At 57.1% G+C, this 21,889-nt stretch overlaps 1 protein-coding gene and 1 long non-coding RNA gene across 7 annotated transcripts in view; both read right to left on the reverse strand.

The window, feature by feature from the left end:
- Window positions 1–1,461: 1,461 nt before the first annotated feature.
- On the reverse strand, window positions 1,462–2,481 carry LOC123588027. Its single transcript, XR_006707658.1, has 2 exons — window positions 2,288–2,481; window positions 1,462–1,901 (listed from the first exon to the last, which is right to left on the reverse strand). It is a non-coding gene; the product is annotated as an uncharacterized LOC123588027 (long non-coding RNA).
- A 322-nt stretch (window positions 2,482–2,803) lies between these two features.
- CMKLR1 (chemerin chemokine-like receptor 1) overlaps window positions 2,804–21,889 on the reverse strand; it is a 46,660-nt gene continuing 27,574 nt past the window's right edge. For 5 of the 6 annotated variants that reach the window (XM_045458225.1, XM_045458230.1, XM_045458227.1 and 2 more), the window contains 2 exons: window positions 5,099–5,173; window positions 2,804–4,570 (listed from right to left, as the gene is read on the reverse strand). In XM_045458225.1, coding sequence (XP_045314181.1) covers window positions 3,473–4,567 — 1,095 coding nt within the window. In that variant the 5' untranslated portion in view covers window positions 4,568–4,570; window positions 5,099–5,173 and the 3' untranslated portion in view covers window positions 2,804–3,472. Of the gene's footprint in view, window positions 4,571–5,098; window positions 5,174–18,235; window positions 18,661–21,889 lie in introns of those variants that run through there. The other variant, XM_045458228.1, reaches the window with a different exon arrangement.

Here is a 21,889-nt window from a genome sequence, read left to right on the forward strand (position 1 = left end):
TCCGGCCAGGGCACAGCACGCTAGGGCAGAACGGGGTGGGAGGGGTGGGGAAGAGCTGGGGAATTGTAGACCACTTCCAAGCGAGCAAATGCCAGCTCGGTTTGCAGCAAAGGGCAGCTCTCGAAACCTCAGTTCCCTCATCTGTAAAATGGGAGAGACCCTGATGGCTCTCACTGTTGGGTTCTTTTTTTTTTTTTTTTTTTTTAATTTATTTATTATTTATTTATTTTGAGAGAGAGAGAGAGGCAGAGAGAGGGGGGAGACAGAGAATCCCAAGCAGGCTCCGCACTGTCAGAGCTAAGCACAACGTGGGGCTCCATTTCACGAAATGTGGGCACGACCTGGGCCGAAATCGAGAGCTGGACGCCCAACGGACAGCCGCCCAGGTGCCCCTCACTGTTTGGTTCTATCCTCTCCCACCCAGCCTGACCCCTAAGCCTTCCGGAGCTGACTCTGCGGGCAGGCTTAAGGCAGACTCCTTCCTCAGCCAGCACAATATCAGGGTCACTGGCCCCTCCTGAGCCCCTCCCCCTCATCCCTTGGCTTACCCCCCTCCTCCGTCCCCTTTCCCCTCCCTCTCTCTCCTTCCTCCCGTAGGCCCAAGACGCTGGGATTTCAGGGCGCAGACCTGTTTCAAAGCCCAGCTCCACCATTTACTGGCCGCGTGAGCCCGGACGGGTGGGGGTCTGTAAGCCCAGCCTCCCACCCTGCTCACCCAGGCGGCTCTGATGGTCTTCTTCACATTGGACCGTTTTGAGGGTCTGATGAGATTGTGAGCCCGACACCTAGTAGGTGCTTAATAAACGCCAGACCCCTTCCTTTATCTTTGTTCTGCATTTCCTCCGTGCTTCCCTCAGCCCTCCCTCTCAAACACCACCTTCAGCTCTTGTCCCTGTGCCCGCTTCCCCGGACCCCCTTGGCCCACCAACCCCACCCAGGAAGCAGCGCTGACCCCCCCCCCCCCCATCGGCCCGAGTCCCGGCCCCGAGAGGAGGCCTAGTCAGACCCAGAGCATGTTGGCTGCCTGCGGAGTCACGCAGGCACGCACGATGTGTGAGCCGCAGGACCTTTGCATCTGTGAGATCCTTTGAAGAAGCTGTAGGGACAAGATTAAGGAGGATGCCACGGTTGCATTGAAGTATTTAATGGGGAACAACCGGTGGGGCAGCCAGAAAGAGGCCTAACCCTAAGGAGGAAAACAGCTGGTTTGAATTCTACTCCCGCTCATCAGCTTTTCCAACAAGCTGGTTTCCTGGCTTGTCGCGCGGCCCAGGAGGAGTGAGGGACCCGCCTGAACAAGTGTCACCTGGGGGTCAGAGCCTGCGTGGCTGGTGACCGTCTCTGGGGTCTGGAAGACGTCCCATGCCATCTCGTTGCTTCACTTGTGAAGGTGGGGCAGGGGCTGGGGGATGACGAGGGGCACAGGGCAATATTTCAAGTTCCCTGTGTTTGCTCCCAGCCGGTCCAAGTTCAGATTTCTTGAAGCCATTGGGCGCCCTGGCTTAGGGTCACTTCAGAGCTGCCTCATCATAAGCACAATGACCCAAGAAGGGAAGGAACAGTCTGTCTCTTAATGAGGTGTGATTTCCAAACAGCCCGGGGCCTCGGGAACTTGCCCAACGCCATGTAGACATTACATCTGTTCATTGCATCTTGTTGGAGGATTGGCTTCACGATGACGGCGTTTGGAAGAGAGTGTGGACACTGGGAGGCCAAGGGCCCCCGGCCCACCGACGACTACCTCCTGCCCATCCTCTCTCTCCCCACTGCCTTCCCGGAGGTCTCAGGGGGCGCAGGAGCTGGGAACCACGGCGGGCGCGTGTGGATGGATGTCGAGGGAACTGGAGGCCAAGAGTATTTTCTCTGCCATGTTGGGTCATTTTCAAAAACTATTTGCAAAGCTGGTGTATAGGCCAAGGAAATGTTTAGATTAATCTGCTGAAGAATCAGTATTTGTGGCCAAAACCCCAAGCCTCTCTCAAAACCCTGATCCTGCGGCCTTGAGTCAGATAGACCTAGTTTCCAATGCTGGCTCTGGCAGGGACCAGCTGGACGCCCTCAGGGAAGTTACTTAACCTCTCTGAGCTTCAGATACCTCATATGCAAAAGGGAAGTAATAACTGGAAGTCAAGGCTGCTGGGAGGAGTAAGTTTAGCATAGGGAGCACTAAATAAATGTAGGCTACCGTTATAGTCTAGAATATTCTCAATAGATACATTAGCCATTGAACACAAACAACAACAAGACAGAGCTTCCGGAGCCAGACAGAGCTGGCTTCACATCTTACCTCTGCCTCTTGCCGACTGTGTGTCAGTGGGCGAGTTACTCCCCACCCTCCCTGAGCCTCAGCTTTGCCATCTGTAAATGGGACAAGGACACCGTGGCACGGGGAGGCGTCAGTCCCAGGTGGGAAAAGACAGCATGGCCGCGCCAGGAGGGGCTCCGCGCCTGCCGTCCCCACAGCCCGCGTCTCCAGAGCACGGTTCAAGGGGCCAGGCTCCGGGCTCTGCGATCGGTGACCGAGCCCTCGGACATGCCCTTCAACCTGCCAGGCGCCCCCAGCTTGTTTCCTGAAGCCGATTCTGGCAAGGCTTTGAGAAAGCTGAGCAGGAGAAGGTGTCCTCCTTCCCGGGCCCCCTGCCCTCGCGTAGGCAACAAGTGCAAGGTGAGAGCAGGGCCGGGGGTGAGGGGCCGACACCGCCCCCACCCCCACCCCCAAAGCAGCTGCGGCCCCAGCGGCCTCCACCTGGGAGGTTCCAGGCCGGGTGCCTTCAGGCCGCATCCTCTGAAGGCCCTTTGCTCCTCTCTCTCCACCCCTTCCCCCAGGCCCCACGTGTCCTGCCCTCACAGAGCCCACAGGGCTCCTCAGGACCTGTTCTCTGTCTTCCCACCTGATCTGAAAGCCAAGTGCGTGGTCCTGGCAGTTCGCGAGTGCCTGTGTCACCTTCCTCTCCCGGGGAACCTGTGCGTCTCCACTTGCCCTCACCCGGAGGAACGATGCGGGCGGGCGGCAGGATTTCTGGCTGGCCAGTGACACAGGCATGTGGGGCGAGGCGGCGATTTGCATCACACTGGGTTGGCCCTGACCTCTGCTGCTCAGGCCAGGAATACGCCCCGTGGCGTGTTTGTGATTCCAGGGGAGCACGGAATAGGTAGCTTAATCCCTCTGTCTTATGCTGATCCCGGTTCATGGCAGCGCTTTTAAGAATGCTCCCTTTTTTGCTTTGGGTCAGCCAAGGCAGGTCTCCCAAGAAGCATGGGATGCCGGTCCCTGGCCTGCCTGGTCAGCCACGCCCCTCAAAGGACGGAGTTCCGAGCCCTGGACTCCCAGCTCAAAGCACTGGTCAGCCCCGTGTAAACTCTAGCAGGCGTTGGTGGGTGCTGAAGGGGGTTTCTGCGGCGGTCTTTGGAAGGCATAGCTCTGGGCCTCCGAGGCCGGAGCGCCTGTCCACCGGGGGTTCCCGGATGAGGCTCAAAGCATGCTGGTCTCCTTCTCGTTGATGGATGACATCTTGGTAAAGCTCCTGTGGCTGGGGTAGGAGGAGTGGCCTGTGTCCTCACTCAGCGCGTTAACCAGGCGGGAGAAGAGGGCCACCTTGAACTTCTTGAAGTCCTGGCCCACGAAGACGTACAGGATGGGGTTCATGCAGCTGTTGGCAATGGCAATGGCGGTGGCCAGGGGCAAACCCAGGCTGAAGACGGAGCCCGGCACGGTGGCGTGGCGGAGCTCCAGCAGGTAGAGCGTGTGGTAGGGACACCAGCAGAGGAAGAAGGTGGTGATGATGGTCACGATGATCTTGAAGGGTTTCTTGGTCTTGGCCAGGCGGTTGCGTCGAAGCTTGCAGACGATGGTGAAGTAGCAGGCCGTGATGATGAGCACGGGGACCAGGAAGCCACAGAGGAAGCGGGTGACCGTCACCACCGTGTGGCGGCTGAGGCCCGCGGGGTCCAGCCCGGAGCGAGTGAGCCACGGGGCGGAGCCGGCCGCGGACAGGCTGAAGTTGTTAAAGCAGGACGTTTTCCCATGCACGTGGGCCGTGTCCCGGAAGACGAGGGACGGAGAGCTCAGGAAGAAAGCCAGGACCCAGATAACCACGCAGGCCACGCAGGCCAGCCTCACGCCGCGGTGGTTCTGGGACCAGACGGGAAGGAGCACGGAGACGCAGCGGTCGAAGCTGATGACGGTCAGCAGGAAGACGCTGGTGTACATGTTGTGGATGAGCAGGAAGTTGCTGATCTTGCACATGGCCGTCCCGAAGACCCAGTGGTAGTCCATGGCGGTGTAGGCAATGTGGATCGGGAGGAAGACGTTGAACAGGAAGTCCGCCACGGCCAGGTTGAGGAACCAGACGGTGTTCACCGTCTTCTTCATCTTGAAGGTGGCGATGACGATCACCAGCCCGTTGCCCAGGATCCCGAGGAAGCAGACAATGCTGTAGACCGCCACCAGCAAGATCCTGGTCACCTTGCCTTCCAGGGGAGAAGACTCCTCCAAAACCACGATGGGTTCAAAGTCATCCGAGTACTCCTCGTCGTAGAAGGAGGTGTTGTAATCCTTGTCCCCCATTCTCTGTGAGCAGAGACAGGAGTCGTTAGGGGAACTGGCTCTAAGAGGTTGACCAACACCAGCAACACCGACAGTGTCCTGCCTGACTCTGAGCCGGGCCGGCGTAGTATCTCGACTGCTTGACTACTTGCTTCATAACAAAGCCCATGTTACAGATGGGAAAACGGAGGTCTAGGGAGCTGAAGTCACTTACCCAAGGTCACACAGCTGAGAAGAGGCGGGGCCACCAGTCAGAGCCCAGCTTCAGGGTCTATCCTCCTGACAACCATGGTCGCTGCCTCTCGGGGACCCTCCCCTTCCCCTTACAGTCCGCTGAGGGAGAGAACTTTCATCAAGCTCCTCAAATCATGGCAGAACTGCAATGATGCTAAGGGCCATGAAGGAGGGGTGAAAAACGCTGTGAACGTGGCTCCAGCCATGTTTCCAAAACCCAAGAGACAGCTGTGCTGGCATCCTCCAGTGCCCCTACCTCATCACGGGTCCCCCACGGGTGCCCTCTGGACACTTGTTCAGACCGCAAAAGTCCCTCACCGTTCACTGTTAGGGTGTCCAAAGCTCTCCAGTGGGGTCCTTGGCCAATCGGTCCCAGGGCACAGCTAGGAACACCTGCAGGAAAGATGAGGAGGCAGTGGTTGGATCCAGGTCCAAGAGCCAGGGGTTGGGTGCACTCAGAGCCACAGATACAATCTATTGTCATTACTCCCAGAGAAAGCAGAGGTTGGAGGCTGGAAGGTGACAGAGCCCCGTGAACCCAGATTAACGGCTGGACCCTTCATCCCAACCCCCACCTCCTCCCCACCCAAGCACATCCACAGATGAGACTCTGAGTCAGGGGTGGGTGCGGGGAAGGCACAGGGGAGAGCGTGTGGATGGTTCGATGCAAATCTTCTGCCAGGGCAGACCCAGAACACTCGAGGCACCCAGAAGACAGAAAAGGAACGGTCCTGAGCACCCGCGATGTGCCAAGAACTCTGATTCCCTTAGTTTGTCTTTCCAGGGGCTCTTCGAGGCAGGTGTTGTGATTCTTGTTTGGGATCTGGGAAACTGAGGCCCAGAGAGAGAAGCGTCCTGCTCACTTGGCATTCCCTGGGCCCTGTGGGTGTCGCGGATCACACACAGACCTGCTGTCACAACAGCCCGGTGAGGAGACAGACACAAATGCATTCACTGAGCACCTACCGTACTTCCCATAACAACGCTGTTGGGTATTTTCCCAACCTAAGGAAGAACAGACTGAGAGTCTGGGGAGTTTGCAAGTTTGGGAGGTCTTGGAGGTGGTCTCACGGGCATGGTTCAAACCCAGCTTTGGCCACCTACCAGCGCTGTGGCTTTGGATACACGACTTCTCCTCTCGGAGCCTCAGTTTTGTCATCAACAGAATGGGAATACTCACTACTAAACAGAATGGGCGTAAAAATTACAGGCATCAGAAATGTGGCACGTTGCTTCAGTGCTGGCACACGATCAGAAAATATTAGTGGTTCGGTTAGGGCCCGGGGTAAACCGCGGGATTGGAACCCAGGGCTCCGACAGCCCAGAGCCCACGCACTTTCCACCACCCAGGCTCTCCCCATCCTGACGAATGGGAACCAAACCAGAAGCTCAGCCGGTGAGACTGCCAATCGATGCTTTGTTATAAATAACACCGACCTTCCACCATATAAACGCATTACTGGTCCTTAATGGGTTTGAGGTGGTATTTTATTGCAGAAAAGTCATCTTTTGCTTTCATTAAATAAAAGCCACTTGGAAAATCCCGTTGAGGGCCCTGGGCTCAAGGGATTCAGAATTAAAGCACCATCCTGCTTGGGTGTCATGCCATACTGCAGGCTGGGAGAATATTCCAGAGGTGCCCAGTGACGGGTCCCGGGGGGCTTCCTGTGACCCTGGAATGCAAACAGAAGATGGGCCGAATACGGCTCCCCCTGCCCCCCGTAACTGGGGGGAATGTGACTGGTGCTCGTGATAACAATGGAGGCCAGGGACCGTGCTGAGCATTTACTATGGATGCCCTTGCTTTGGCCCCATGACGGGCACCAACAAGGCTGAGGGAGATGAGAACGCTCGCCCAAGACGTCCATCCAGATAGGGGGTGGGGGAATCAGAATTTGAACGAGGTCTGCAGAATCAGGGCAGTCGCCATCTCTACATGCCGCCCCAGAAATCACGGTCTGATGACAGCCACCAAGCGTGTCCTTGAGGAAGAAATGACCACGTCCACATTCCCTGTGCCAGGCTGTGCAGGCCCCGGGGACAAGGAAATGGCTTCCCCAGGGTCCCGTCCCACAGGAGCTCATGGCCAATCACAGGGCACAAGACAGAGGTGAGCTGGGGCAAGGCCAGGAAGCCCGAAGAAGCCTGGAGGGGGTGCTCCCCAGCCTGGGCATCAGTCCTGTGCTTCTCAGGGCAGGCGGGATCTGAGCTGAGTTTTCAGGGACAGCTAGGAGTTCAGAGAATGAGGGAACGTGCCAGGCCGTCTCTGCACCCCCTCCCCCACTGCCAACGGGGGAGGCGTCTGAGCCCCAAGAGGAGGGTGGAGAGGAGCAGGGACCCCGCACTTTGCATCGCGTCTCCAGAAAGGCACTGGACACAGATAACGTCATGTCTGGCTCTCCGGCCGGGCTAGAGCAGCTCGGGGTCACAGGCCATGTCTCACCGTCTCCGGGCAGGGATGGGGGTTGGCCGGGCCAAAGCAGCACAGAGTGGTGCTGACAACCTCTGGGCCTGTCTGTCCATCCGCCCCCTCAGTCTACTGGCATTGAGTTCATCAGTGTCCGCCGTTGACGTGTGCCCTCCCCCTGAGTCCTCCTGGGGGAGTGTTTCATCACAGGTCAGCCCTCGGCCCATCTGGACACACACCCTTCCTGCCCTGAGCCCATTTCTGTGCCAGCCCAGGCCGTAGAGCAGAGGAGCCAAGGACACAGACTCTGGGGCCTGGCCAGGCCGCCAGCTCCCCGATCCTGGGTCTGCATGATCTTCCTGTGACCACCGGCAAGTCAGCTATCGGCTCTGCGCCTCAGTTGTCTTATCTGTAAAATGGGCCGGATCATGCGACGGTGGTGAAGTTTCAATGTCGCATGTAAAGTTCTTAGAACAGGGTAAACACATTGTTGTTGTTGTTGTTGTTGTTCTGTCCCAGGCTTCCACTCTCTCCTAAAATGGCCTTTGCCTGGAAAGGTAGAAGGGGGCCGGGAAGGCCACAGGACCCATAGGTCCCCCCCCACTGGCCTCCCCAGTCCTGGGTTCAAGGGCGGGTCAAGGGAGACACAGGTGAAGATTTTGCTTCTCTTCGTCTCTCAAATAGGGGTGAGAAAGCCCCCCTCATGTTGTTGGGAGGGTCACATGTAGTGACAATGAACCCTTGGCCAACTGTACATTCTAAAGAGCCATGAAATTCTAGCTATTTGTAGTTCTTAGACAATCAGGAAGCTTCTGAGAAAAAGTGTGTGTAACTATATATCCACGATAGGCGTATACGCATAACCAACATTTATTTGAACGCTCAGCATGTGTGAAACGTGCTTGGCGAGGCATGCTCCCTACAGCCCTGAAAGGGTAGCTCTGACTTACAGGTGCAAAAACTGACGTTCAGAGAGGTGAAGCAACCTGCCCAAGGCCACACAGCTGGGAAGTGGGACCTCCAAGGATCCCAAGTGAGAAGTGTCTTGGGCTCCCCCAAGCAGTCCCCAGTCCTGCCACTTACGACTCCCAGCTCTCTAAGCCTTAGCTCTGAATCCTGAGTTCAGACCTTCATTATATTCTTTTTTTTTTTTTTTATGTTTATTTATTTTTTGAGAGAGGGAGACAGAGCATGAGTGGGTGAGGGGCAGAGAGAGAGGGAGACACAGGATCCGAAGCAGGCTCCTGGCTCCGAGCTGTCAGCACAGAGCCCGACGCGGGGCTCGAACTCACAGACGGCGAGATCATGACCTGAGCTGAAGTTGGACGTTCAACCGACCGAGCCACCCAGGCGCCCCATGTTCTTGACCCTCCTATGGAGCTGCCTTCCCGGAGCCACCTTCCCAGGCTTCCCTTCTCCTTTCCTTCAAGGCCCCTAGAAGGGGCTCCACATGAAAATCACATCTGCAATGCTGTGTATATCCTGGTCCATGACACTGCCCACTGCCTCCCTCGGGTGCCCCTTATGAAGCCCCCTGCTTGGTGAGAAATGCCCAGGAGAATTCAAGGTAAGGAACAACATTGTTTCCCCTGGGGAACTGGGCTGTTTCCTCATTCTAGGTCATCCAGGTTCTACAACTGATCATGTTTCCCTTTTCGATGTGGCCACAAGGAAGCTCAGAGTCACATTCGCAGGTCAGAGGCAGCAACCGTATTAACCCAGCTGGTCTGGCTTCTATGTTGGTTTGGTTACTCTTCATGCCTACATCTAGTTATACTTTCTATTGATTTTAGTCCACGGTGATAATAGTTGACTGGGTACCTGCAACAGCCTGGAACGCTGTATAAATACTTTCATTGTATCAGCTCACACAACCCCCCAGGTCCCCAGAAGTGGTGCTGCTGTCACTCCCAATGTAAGGGTGAGGAAGTGAGGCTATTGTCCCACAGTCAGTGGGTGGCCAGCTCACATTGCTCAGACTTTGAGCCCTGCTCTTAACCGCTTTGCTTTCCAGAAGGTGGAGCTCATCTCTCCGTGTCTGCACCACCCCTCCTCCTGCCCCCCACCCCCCCCAGGACACCTATTCATTGCTCCCCTTGTCCTAGCCCTTCCAGGGATCTACCTCCCTGCCCTTCTTTTCAGGACATCTGGTTGAGGTCTGGGGCACGTGGTTCATCACAGCCCAGGCAGGCAGGTGAGCCTGTGGCCAGTCTGTCCCCCTTTCTGCCCTCAGCTCCCCCAGAGAGCCCAGGAAGCCCAGGGAGCAAATGAACTCCCCTGGCTGGCTCCCAGATTCAGCCTGTGACCCTGAACTTACACCCATTTAGAATAAGGCCTGGGGTTGAGCTGTTCTGAGGCCCCTGGGACAGACTCCCCAGGTCATCGAGACAGTGTCCTGCCTCCAGGCCCCCTCCTCCCTAGCATCCCTGCCTGGACATCTACGGGACACATATGAAGCAAAGGACGCCTTTGTTTCTCTTTATGGCTTTAGCGCACCTTCCCAGCAGTCCTGAGAAGTGGGCAGGGCAGGTATTATCATCCCCATTTTGTAGGTCCCGAAATTGAGGCTCAGAGAGGAGAAGCAAGTTGTTCAGGTGTGACCTTGGACGTCTCAGCCTCCAGAACTGTGAGGACAGATGTCTGTTGCTTAAGCCCCGGAGTCTCCGACATTCTGTTACAGCAGCCGGAACGGGGACCAAGGCCTCCGGGCCCCATTGCAATCCCAGCGCGATGGGGCTGGTCCGAGGACCTACCCCCAGGCTCTCGTGAGGCTTGAGGAGGCGGTGTTTGTTCCATGGGCTCTGGGGACACTGCCTGGGGCATGGAAAGTTCACCACGGGTCATTAAGCACTTCCTGTGACTGGACAGCGGGCCACACACATCTTACCCACCTCTTACACGACAGCCTTCCGGGGCCGGGACACGATTGCACCCATTTTCAGATGGGAACGCCGAGGCACAGGGAGGCGAAGTAATGTGCGTGAAGCATTTTACATCCCTGTAGCGCCTAAGGCCACTCTTGTCCTTGTCGTTGTTGTTATTGTTTGGGGAGGGAGGGGTGGACGTAATCCGTGCCCACCAGTTTTCTATCAGTACCCGGTTCTGACCCCACTGCTCCCTTCATCTGCGCTCTGGCCAGCTCCCAGGCCTCTCCCTCTGATGCTGACCGTGTCCCACCTGCTGCCCCCAGCACCCCCCAAAAGCCTGCTGGATAACACACACTCCTCCTTCACCAGTCCCCGGCTCAGGGCCCGGTGCACCATAAGGGCTCAGTAAGCACGTGTGGCATTAACTGCTGACATCGTGATTTACTGGACACTTCTATGCGGTGGGTGCCAAGCCCATTAGAAGTGTTGTCGCAGACGACTTGCAAGGGGGGAGGTGTCGTCCTCCCCCGAGGCTTTGGAAACATGGAGCCTGACGCCTACTGTATCAGTCAGCCCGCGTCGCTGTCACAGGGGACCACAGGCCGGCAGTTTAAACAACAGACATTGATTTTCTCATGGCTCTGGAGGTTGTAAGCCCAGGATCAAGATGCTGGCAGACTTCCTCTGAGGGTCGCTCTCCTTGGCTCCTACACAGCCATCTTCTCCCCGTGTCCTACGTGGTCTTGCCTCCGTGTGTGCCTGTGTCCTGATCTCTTCTTACAAGGAGCCCCGTCATGATGGATCAGGGCCCACCCAGATGGCTTCATTTTACCCTAACCGCCTCTTTACAGGCCATATCCCTGAAAATACAGTCATATTCGGAGGTGTCGGGGGCTTGGGGTTAGATTCATTCAACGTATGAATCTGGGGGGGGGATGCGATTCAATCTCTAACACCCACATGCTGCCATCATTGGTATAACCCAACACGGCTATTGACGGTTCCTCCAGATGGCTCACTCTGGGCTTGGGGGAGTCTTACCCCCAGCTCTCTACCCCGTGGCCTCACCCGTGCTGGGACCCAGGCCCTATCCTTACGATGGGTTACTCGGCACACACAGGCACACACGCCTGCCTCCAGTGGAGGAAGATATTTACCATCTCCACACCCATCAAGGGAGTGCCATCTGCAATGTACAAGAAATGTACAAGAAATGTACAATGTACAAGAAATACCTTCAAACCCAAACAGGCAGCAACCCCAACAGAACAACCTCAAACCATATGAACAGGTAATTTACAGGAGGGAAACCTCCAAACATGGGCATGTGACAAATTCATGCTCCAAGACTTGCAAATGACAACCGCGGCTGGATGAGACTTGGTGCCTACAGGGCTGTGGCAAGAATACAGCGCTGGCACGGCTACCCCTCAGGCTGGCAGGATGGGGGCACGGGCTCTCAGGCCACCCTGCGGGTACCCGTGAACCCCTGGGCACCCTCCAAGCCCCGGAAGGCACCAAGCACCAGGGCACTCGTGTGTACCGTTTGTGGGGACATGCCTCAGCTTGGGCTCTCCAGAAGAAAACCTCCAATGCGGATCCCTGCAAAAGTGATTTATTAAGGAAGTGTTCCGGGAAAAAATCCATACGGGAGTGGAGAAATCGGATCAGGAAGGGGAGGAGGCTAGTCAAGGGTGCAGAAGGTGCCCTTGGCCCTTGCTTGTGCTCTGGGAACAATGGAGGTCGTGATCCAGGAGGCTGAGCGTTTGTATCCCTCCACCCTGCCCATGTGCATTCCCAGGCACTCCCAGCCCCGGAGGTCCGGAGGTCGATCCTCTAACAAAAGCCAAAGGTGCCGGCCCACAGGGGCAGGAGACCTCGGGGAGATTGTGTGCGCTAAAACAGTCGAGGATCTGGGGTCTAAGGAGGGACACACATGCGTCTGCTGACGACTGGAAGCTGGAGACCCCTGAAGGTCCACTGTGGGAGAGGGGACCAGGGAATGCTGTAAGCTGCTAGAAGTGACAGATCATGCACGGTACACACGGCATTGGCATTCGGAGCATCTTAAAACCACCTAACCATAGCAGCACTTAAGGGCGTCGAAAACACGCACGCACACAAAACGGGAACAAACATCTGGCAAGAACACCACCAGATAACAAGCTACACACTGAACGGATTACGATAGCCCCGTGGGAGCAGGGGTGGGAGGGAGAAGTATAGAGAACGGGGCTAAACGGAAATGAATGCCAGGAAGAAAGGGAGGTCAAGTGCGGGGGAGCTTCGAGTGGTGCAAATGAGAATGGACAGAGGGGTGTCATTATGTGAGCCCTCTTTCCTCTCCTGAGGTCCAGAAAAACCAAGAGCAAACAAACAGACACTCCAAATCCCTGCCTGGTGCTCATGCTCCGACGGTGTTCAGCCCACGCCTGGATCCCTGATGAAGCCACACTCGGCCTGCCAGCCTTGGCCCTGCCCAGGGGACTTCGGTGCCTACCCCCCCCCCCCACCCCCGAAGCCTCTTTTCAGACTGGGAATGAACTCGGCTGAGCCAGTGGAAGCACTGGCCCAGTTAAGCTGGCCCTGTGGCACCCAAGGCCTCCGACCTCCTCGGCAAGCCCAGCCCTGGCCCAGGACAGGTCGGGGCTCAAGTTCACAAAGGGTTTCTCCTGCCATCGAGAGCAAAACCCTCAGGTGGATGTCATTTGCTTAATTTTTATTAAGCAAACAGATGGCCCTCACTACAGGCTAGGCACTGTTCTAAGCACTATTACAGATGAGGAAACTGAGGCCCAGAGAAGGTAAGTAATGTGCCCACAGGTAGGTCAGCCAGGCAGGTCAAATGAGTCATTCTGGACGGAGGAGGAAGCTCCAAGCAGGCAGGTGCCATGCGGGGCTTCAAACTCAGAGCCTGCTGAACTGCCCAACCCACTCTCTTTCCTTGTCTACCACCTGGCCTCCTCGGAACATTCTGGAATTCTCTGGTCTTTGCTCCCCGGGAACCTCCCGAGAGCCCCCACGAGATTTATCTGGCGGGGTTCACGGTGTGCGTTTTGCCGATGGGGCCAGACGAGTTTCCAGGTTCCCTGTGACTTTTCTGTGGGGCCCCTCTGTGTCCAGTCAATGGCCCGATTGGGACTGTGTCACGACCCCAGTGCCATGGGGAAAGTCTCCCGGAGATGGGAGCTCATCCATCCATCCTGCGAGGGAGTGCGGAGCCTGCCGCTCCCTGGCCCTGGCTGGGAGGCTGGGGTGTACCGCCTGGACCTCCCCCTGTCCCGCTCTGCAAGGGTGGCTGTCCTCCATTCTGCTTTATCAAGGGGACATCTGAGGCCAGAGGGGGCGGGGGCGGGCTTGCTTGCCTGAAGCCACACAGCTGGTTAGTGGCAGTGCAGGGATTTGAATCCGGTCCGAATGAGTCCGAGGCCCCACCTTTTCCAGCTGCTCTCCGCTGGCCCGTGTCCCCGTGGGCTCAGGGGACGGCAGGGCTGAGGGGCATCTGGGCCGCAGCTGTGTGCCTTTCGCTTCCTGTCTGGGTCTCTGTTGCGGGCCCCTTTGCTAAACGAGGGCCCCAAGTCTGCGAAGGACTCGGCTCCCTTTCTGTCTGTCGTCTGTCTGTCGGGGACTCTCTCTGCTGGCTTCTTCCTCGGCCTCTCTTTCTCCCTGTCCATGTGTGTAGCAGGGCCCGTGGGTGGGGGAGCCCATCAGGGAAACAGGAAGCTCCTTCCTTTGTGTTTGGCCTGGCTCTCTTGCCCTCCCCACGGCCTGCTCCCAAGGTCCAGACGGGCAGCCGCAGATGCCTCTCCTCTGGCTCTCTCCAAGCTCTCCCCCAGAGGGCATCCCATTTTGTGGCCGGGGAGACTGAGCTCCAGACAGAGCAAGTGACCCTCCCTAAGCCACAGAGGAGAGGGGCTCCGTCTGTCTCGTGTGTGGCGTATCCCCAGGGCCTAGAACTCTGCCTGGCACGTCACCCACCTTAGGGCTCCCCCGTCTGTATCTTCCCTGCACAGATTTGCCAATGGAGGCTCACTCAGAGAGGTGAAGTGGCCAGGCCAGGCTCACACAGACCTTAAGCGTTAGCCTAGGATTTGAACCAAGGACGCTCTGCCCCCCAAAGCTGCTATTTCTGGTTGCCCCAGATCATAGCCTCGGCCACTCTTCCTCCACACGTGTCCCTCCCCAGCCTTATCCTCACCTCCTGCTGGCCCAGACGGCCTCTGCAGGTTCTGAGGTCTTTGCTGCCAGAGTTCCCGGTTGCTCCCACCTACCGGTCCCCCACCCTTCCGGTCAGAGAGACCGGGCAGATGGCTGTGAGAGACACATTAAGGGTTTCAATTGCTGGATCCCCAGCTCCGAGGACTCAGGAACCTCGAAACCACCACCACCGCAGATACTCCAGCCACGGGCTGGCAGCCAGCCCCCGGACAGAATTAGCTCGGTGTTGGGAGAGAGTTTCCTCCCTGGTCCCACGCCCACACTTGGAAGCTCACACTGAGTCACTGCAGTGAAGCTAGAAAGTGCTGGCCGCCTAACAGCCTGTCCCATTTTCTTGTGGTTTGGATGGGGCCATGTTTGAGCTTAGGGCTCCGTGGGCGTGGGCAAGAGCCAGGAGCCTATAACCCTGGACCCGGACAACCCACTTGCTCAGAGACCAGAGGCCCCAGGAAACCTCCAACAGCAGACGAGTGCACAGAAGCAGGAGACCCCCCCCCCCAAATATCCATTCTAGTGCCTGGTCTCTCCTCCCCCGCATTAGAACACCACTCCTCCCTCCCGGGTGTGCTCTCTGTCCCCAGATCCACTCCCCACAGCTCTGTGTCCTACAGGCGGACCCACAGGAATGACATCACGAGGCTCTTTGAGAGCCCGACCGGGGGGCACAGGGCAGGACGAGAGGGAGGTCAGGCTCCCTCCCGGCAGAGTCTCCTGAGTCGGTCACAGCCGTGCCACCTGGATCGAAGTACAGACCTCTCCCCTGGCCCCCAGCCTGGGGCACCAAGGTCTCCATGCAGGGCTGGCCCTGGGCTGCTGGAGAGAGAGAGAGAGAGAGAGAGAGAGAACATCCCGTATACTGTCCACCCCTTTCTGAGCCCTCCGAGCCTAGGCGGTCCTGTCTCCCTGTTTCTGGCTATGACCCTAACCACACTCCCTACCCTCTACCCCCACATCTGTCAGATCCTGCCCGTTTTGTCCATCAACAGCTCCCAGACCTGCCCGCCACTTCTGCCCACCCGGATGGTGGCGACAGGCCCCCAACCAGCCGCTCGTTTCCATTCGGATTTCATTTCCCACCTGATAGCCAGAGAGATCTCTCCAAAGCGCAAACCACATTGCAACGCTCCCTGCTTACGAGCCCTCCTTAGAAGCAGCACCAGCTCCTTACCGAAGTCCCTAAGGCCCCTGCCTCCGCTACGACGGAGCCCGGGATGGATCCCGGCCCCAAAGGAGACCCTGCCTTGGCCGCAGGCTCCGGGGCCCAGGTAGAGTGTGGACACTTCCTTGCAAACCCGGCCTCCCTATCTGATTGCAGACCCAGCAGGCATTCCCAGCCACCTAGACCCCTAGCAAGAGTGTTTGGGTGGACGTCTCTCCTTCCAGGCTGAGAAGCCACTCTGGCCCCAACAGTGGGTCTGACGCACAAACACTGCGTGTCTTTGCAACTACTCAGCTTGCATCCAAAGCCGCCAGGCAGATAGCTTGTGCCTCTTCCCATAAACACGGCCCCAGCCCCTGGAGGTGACCTGTAAACAAATTCCCCCATGCTTATATCCCCCTAGACTACGAGGCCCAGCACCCGACTCGCCTAATCCCCTAAAGCCAGCCTTGTGTCCGCTCACGCAAGCAATCCCCGAGCTTATCCGGAAGGCACTGGGCGTGATGACATGAGCTGCTCAGGATGTGGTCTGAGCCGGCTGCCAACGGGGGTCGCCGTCCGACCCCCCCCGCCCGCCCCCCGGCCAGGTGCCGCCCAGGGCATGTGCTCAGGGTCCTGCTCACAGCAGGGGCTCAGAGCCTAGACTCCGAGGTTCTCAGGGTTAAATGTTATTAAATATCATCATCCAACGGTATTTTACGGAGCACGATGTGTGTCAGGACGCTGAGAAGCTCTTCGTGTACGTCCTTCACACGAACCCCATGCGATGGTGGGGTCATTACTACGGTCAATTTAGAGTTGAAGAAGCAGAGGCCCGGGGGGATGGAGTCTCACCCAAGGTCACATGGCCACTGAGAGGCAGAGGTCTTTCTACTTTACAGGGTCTACTTGACAAACGCCCTTAGGTAAATCCCTGACCCTCTGGGGGCCTGGGTTTCCCTGTCTATAAAACAAGGAGGTTGGAGTTGATGGTGTCGAAGGCTCCCTTCCAGCTTTAAAAAATGCCACGGTTGGGGTGCCTGGGTGGCGCAGTCGGTTAAGCGTCCGACTTCAGCCAGGTCACGATCTCACGGTCCGTGGGTTCGAGCCCCGCGTCAGGCTCTGGGCTGATGGCTCAGAGCCTGGAGCCTGTTTCTGATTCTGTGTCTCCCTCTCTCTCTGCCCCTCCCCTGTTCATGCTCTGTCTCTCTCTGTCCCAAAAATAAATAAACGTTGAAAAAAAAAATTTTTAAAAAAGCCACGGTTGAGGGGCACCTGGGTGGCTCAGTCGGTGGAGCGTCCGACTTCGGCTCGGGTCGTGATCTTGTGGTTTGTGAGTTCGAGCCCCGCGTCGGGCTCTGTGCTGACGGCTCAGAGCCTGGAGCCTGCTTCCGCTCTGTGTCTCCCTCTCTCTCTGCCCCTAACCCACTTGCATTCTGTCTCTGTCTCTCTCAAAAATAAATAAGCATTAAAAAATATATATTTTTTTAAAATGCCACGGTTGAATGGGCCAAGCGTCCGTCGATTGCCAGCCTCGTGGCACTAAAAAAGACAGTATGGCCCAGCTCCACGCTGTGTGACCCTGAGCAAATTGCTTTACCTCTCTGAGCCGTTGTTGAGTTGCCTATGGAATGGCGATAATAAAATCTTCCTTTGAGAAAATCACGGAGTCTGGATAAAGTGATTTCTTGGGATCCCTTGCAGTTCTAAGATTTCTGGCCCAGTGGCTGAAGGCTGATTTATAAACCTCCCCTTCCTCACCCGGTCAGCAGGTCTGTAGTCCTTACTAACTATGACAAGGTTGTCTCGGGCTCATTCCCCTGCTCCCAGCTGCCCAGTGGCTAAGCCACCAGGTTCAAATGCCCTTCTTAGCTAAGCAACCATGAACAAACTCTCGCCTTTCCAAGACTCGGTGTTCCCATCTGTAAAATGGGGCTGATATTATGACCTCCCTCCTAGAGTCACCATGAGCCTGTCAAGAAGCAATGATGTGGGTCCACAGAGTCCCCCACACACAGCGGGTGCTCAGCAAACGTTTGTAGAGAAAAATCGGATGGAGATTTACTTGGGAGAACCAGCAGCAGCCCTGTCCCCCGCTGAGGAGAAAGCTGGGCTGAATCCACTTAGCAGATTCTGAACCAAAGCAGAGGGCCGGGCTTCCAGAAACCGACGGAACTCGAAGATGAGCCTGGAATGTGTCTGGAGGCAGCGGAGGGGATGGGAGCCAGGCCGCAGCCAGTGGTTCCTCTGAGCCTCCCCCTCCCAGACCAGACGCCGCCCTGGCCGGATGACGAAGTGTGGCCACTGCCATCCCTGCCCTCAGCTCGGCCCCCTCTCCCTCCCCACATCCTCTGCGAGGGCCTCCGCGAAGCATTTTTCGACTTGGTTGAAACCCTCGGCTGAAACCGAGCTCTTGTGCCCGCTCTGTCCTCACAGAGGATCCCGGCGTAACCAGGAGCTGGCCCCGGCTGTGCGGGCTCTCCCCCGTTTTCTCCGCATCTCTGACCCCCCCTGTTTCTGCTCCTGGAACGCGGAGCTCGCCCGACGGGCTGTGAAACGGAAGGAAAAGGGCCCACGGGATGCGCCTAGCAAAAGAGGCAGCCCCTCGTGGGGTCTCCCCCGATGTCAATTCTCCCTTATTCCCATTTGGCAGAGAAAACTCAAATTCAAACAAGTTTCATGATCTTTCCCCAGGTTGCCCCACCCCCAACCCCAAGGGAGCGATGCATAGAATGCGGCTTCTCTTCTGGTTCTTCCTGGAATCAGGTTCGGGAACCCCATCTCCAGCACTTGCAGGCTGTGTGACCTGGGATGAGTTACCTCACCTCTCTGGGCCTCGGGCTTCTCCTCCCTAGCGTCTACACCCAGGGGCCGCGACCATTCGGTGGAACCCTCGGCGGAGTGCCTGGTCGCAATCACGATTACTCGGGAATGTCATAGGAAAGGACCTGGGAAATGCGTCCCCACGGGTCCCTCAGTAGAGCTACTGTTTGAGGGTCCAAGGAGAAGCTGGCAGGGCACCGGCCTTCTCTGGAACCTCTCGGATTAGGGTCAGAAGTCGGGGCACGTTGGATACGTCAGAGGCACCGGCAGGCTGCAGCCTCGGGTCCCAGGCCCCTTTCCAGCCTTCTGATGTCCTCCGTCGCGCTGAGGCTCTGGAACATCTGGCCAAGGACAGCCCCGCCCCGGCCCCGTTCACCCCAGGCCACCTTGTTTCCGAGACTTCCTGCCTCCGGCCTGGAACGTTCTCCTCGTGGCCCCGTCACGGGAGGAAGTGTGCGCAGCATGGGCCTGGGGCTCCAGGAGTGCGGTTTGGCACCTTTGCCTGGGAGAGGTCAGAGAACAGAGGCCCTATTGGAGGACGAGGGAGGGTGGGCCGGGGCCTCGCCCAGACAAGCTGACTCAAACCCTCCGGGAGGCTGAGAAACTTCCGGCAAGATGGCCTTGACATTGGGCTCATGGAAAGCTCCAGAGGCCAGGGACTCTTCCCTCCACGTCTCTGATCCTTGGGTCTCCTTTTCTCCATCCTTCCAAGAAATATTTATCAAACATCCATTAGGCTCCAGGCCTGGGTCTCGGTCCTGGGGATATAGCAGGGAACAGAGACACGGCACTTGCCTCAAGAGGCTGGCATCCTCGGAAGAGGAATGGGAGCAAACAGATAGACAAGTAGGTGTCAAAGAAGGCAAATGCCTCTGGAGCCAGACTGCCTGGGTTTGAGTCCCTGCTCTGCCACCCACCCGCTGTGTGACCTTGGGGGAGCCATGACACCTCTCTGTGCTTCCGTGTCCTCAGCCGAGAAACAGCCCTGGTGAGTAGCGCCTCCCTCAAGGGGCGACTCTAAGGATTAAATGAGTTTACACTGGTAACGCTTTAGAAGCATGCCTGGTGCATTGGAAGCATCGTGTAAGTGCTGGAAAAAAATCAAATGATTACAGTGGCAGATGGCGGTAGGTGCTACAGAGAAAATATAAAGAGGAACAGGGCATGGGGTGGGGGGGGGGGGAAGAGCATTATTTGAGGTGGAGTGCCCAGAGGAGGCATCTCTGAGAAGGTGACCTCTGAGCAGAAACCAGAACATAGGAAGAGGGAGACGTGTGACTGTCTGATTAAAGGCAGGAGGAATGGCAAGTGCAAAGGCCCTGAGGTAGGAGCACTTTCAATGGGTTCAGGAAACAGCACAGACCCGTGCATTCAAGCATCTATTCAGATGGCTGCTAGTGGGCCACGCTCCCCGCTAGAACCTGTGGGTGTCAGATGGCCCAGTCTCTGCCGTCATGTAGGGGAGGTGGGCGCAGGGGCATGGTAGATGCTCTGAGATGTCACCGAAAATCCAGGCTTGCAGCAATCTGGTCATACTGCATCACAGACAGGATGGGCTTCTCCGCAGTCTCCACCCCTCCCTTTTATAGTCTCTTGATCCCCACACTAGTCATTGTGTCTCCCTCCCGGCCCCGTTGGCCGCTGAGACCGTGACCCTCGTTCTGTACAAAGCAAAGGGAAGTTGGTTGGGGAAATCAGGGGAAACTTCTTGGTGGAGGTGGCATTGGGGCCGAGCCTCGGAGAGTGCAAAGCCTTTGCTATGGGGCGCCAGGGAGGCAGGAGGCATCCCCGAAGACAGATCCGTGCGCAAAGGCACAGAGGCTTCATCGAGCATGGTAAGTGCGTGTGTGGAGAGGGGGACGGCAGGAGACCGGGCTGGGAGAAAGACCCTTGCAAGGCACTGACTTTATCGTGGAGGCAATAGGGAGCCACGGATGGCCTTTGAGCAGAGGGATGTCCATCCTTCTGAAATGAGCCCAGCTCTAACCCACACCGCTGATATGGGGGCCATGCTGGAAGAGGGAAGACTGGAGGCAGGAGGCCAGCAAGGGGCCCCGCGAGCTGAGCGAGGACCCTTCCGCCAGCTCTGGGTCCACCCAGAAGTGGCAGTCCTCGGAGGTTCCGGGAGTCGGGGCCCCCTCAGGGTGCCAAGGAGTCTGGCAATCCCCCCATTTTCTTGAGGAATATTTCCTCAGCCCACATGGGCAGTTTTGCCTCAAGAGCTGTTTCCATGGTAACTGCCAATGCTCTAAGGTCTTAGATGAACAGACGAATGGGGACCACAGACACCCAGAGGAGGCTTCACGGGAGAAGCCAGGTCACGGAGAAAGGCCCACGCTGGCCAGTCCTAGGGGTCGAGACTCATCTTCTGCCCCCAGAGGCCCTGAAGCCACAGATGAAAATTGATTGCCATGACAATGCTGACTCCTCGTCTCTGGGTCTCACTGGCCTGGGGCCTTTCAACACGGGGGTGTGGGGAGAGGGGGGGAGAGAGAAAGGCAATGCCAACAGGCAGCCGGAACCAGCCGCTTCCAAAAGATGCGCATCCTGGGACAGGTGTGTGAAGCAGGTAAGTCTGAAGATGACCCTCCTCCCCCCCCCAGGAGATAAGCACGGATGCAAATGAAGGAGCAGCCTCTGGGGGTCTGAACTTTGGGTTCCAGAAGGGCATCCTCCGCGCCCCCAGAACCGGTACCTGGTAAACCCTGCTGCCACGCCTTGAATTCCACCATTAAATCCACTTTGCACTCCCCTCCTCCAATGAACTGCAGTAAAGGAAGTAATGATGACTATGACCTGTTACGAACTGAAGGTCTGTGTCGTCCCCCCCGCCCGCCCCGCCCAAGTTCATATGCGGAAAGCTCATCCCTAACGTGAGGGTCTTAGAAAGCGGGGCCTTTGGGAAGCAATTAGGTCACGAGGGTGGAGTCCCACGAACGGGGTGAGTGCCTTTATGAGAGACCCCACAGAGAGATCCCTGCCTCCACCATCTGAGGACACGGAGAGAGATGTGAACCAGGAAGCAGGCCCTCTCCAGCCACCACATCTGCCGGCACCCTGATCTTGGACGTCCCGGCTTCCAGAACTGTGAGAAATCAATCGCCGTTTTGGTTATAGCAGCCAAGACGGGCCAAAACCATGACTAACACTTATTGGAAGTTTACAGTGCACCAGGCACTGTTCTAAATACTTTAGCTAATTTGCTAATATAGCATGATCCAGCTGATTAATCTAGACAGGAGCAACATTGGGTATTATCGATCCCATTTGATTATGGGTATTGTTAAGGTGAGGAAGTTGAAGCACAGAGAGGTCAAGCAATCTGCCTAAGGCCACACAGTGAGGAAGTGGCAGAACCAGGATTTGGATGTAGGCATCCAGTCTGTTCCTCCTCGCTTACCTCTCTGGAGTTTCCTTCCAAAGCCCACGCTTGCTTCTGGCGTCACAAAGCATGCAGAGCTTAGCCCAGTGCGGGGCACCGAGCAGGGGCCTGGCGATGTCCCTTCCCTTCTCCTTCCAGGCGTATGGTCCCAGAAAGGAATCCAAATAGAAGTCAAAATTGTGCACCCACCCCCACAACAGCAGAAATGCTGGCCTTCTCTCCAGATGCACCCCTTCCTGGTAGCCGTGAGCAAACCCCAAGCTTTTGGTTAGCA

This window comes from Leopardus geoffroyi, chromosome D3, assembly GCF_018350155.1.
Source record: "Leopardus geoffroyi isolate Oge1 chromosome D3, O.geoffroyi_Oge1_pat1.0, whole genome shotgun sequence".
Taxonomy (NCBI): Eukaryota; Metazoa; Chordata; class Mammalia; order Carnivora; family Felidae; genus Leopardus; species Leopardus geoffroyi.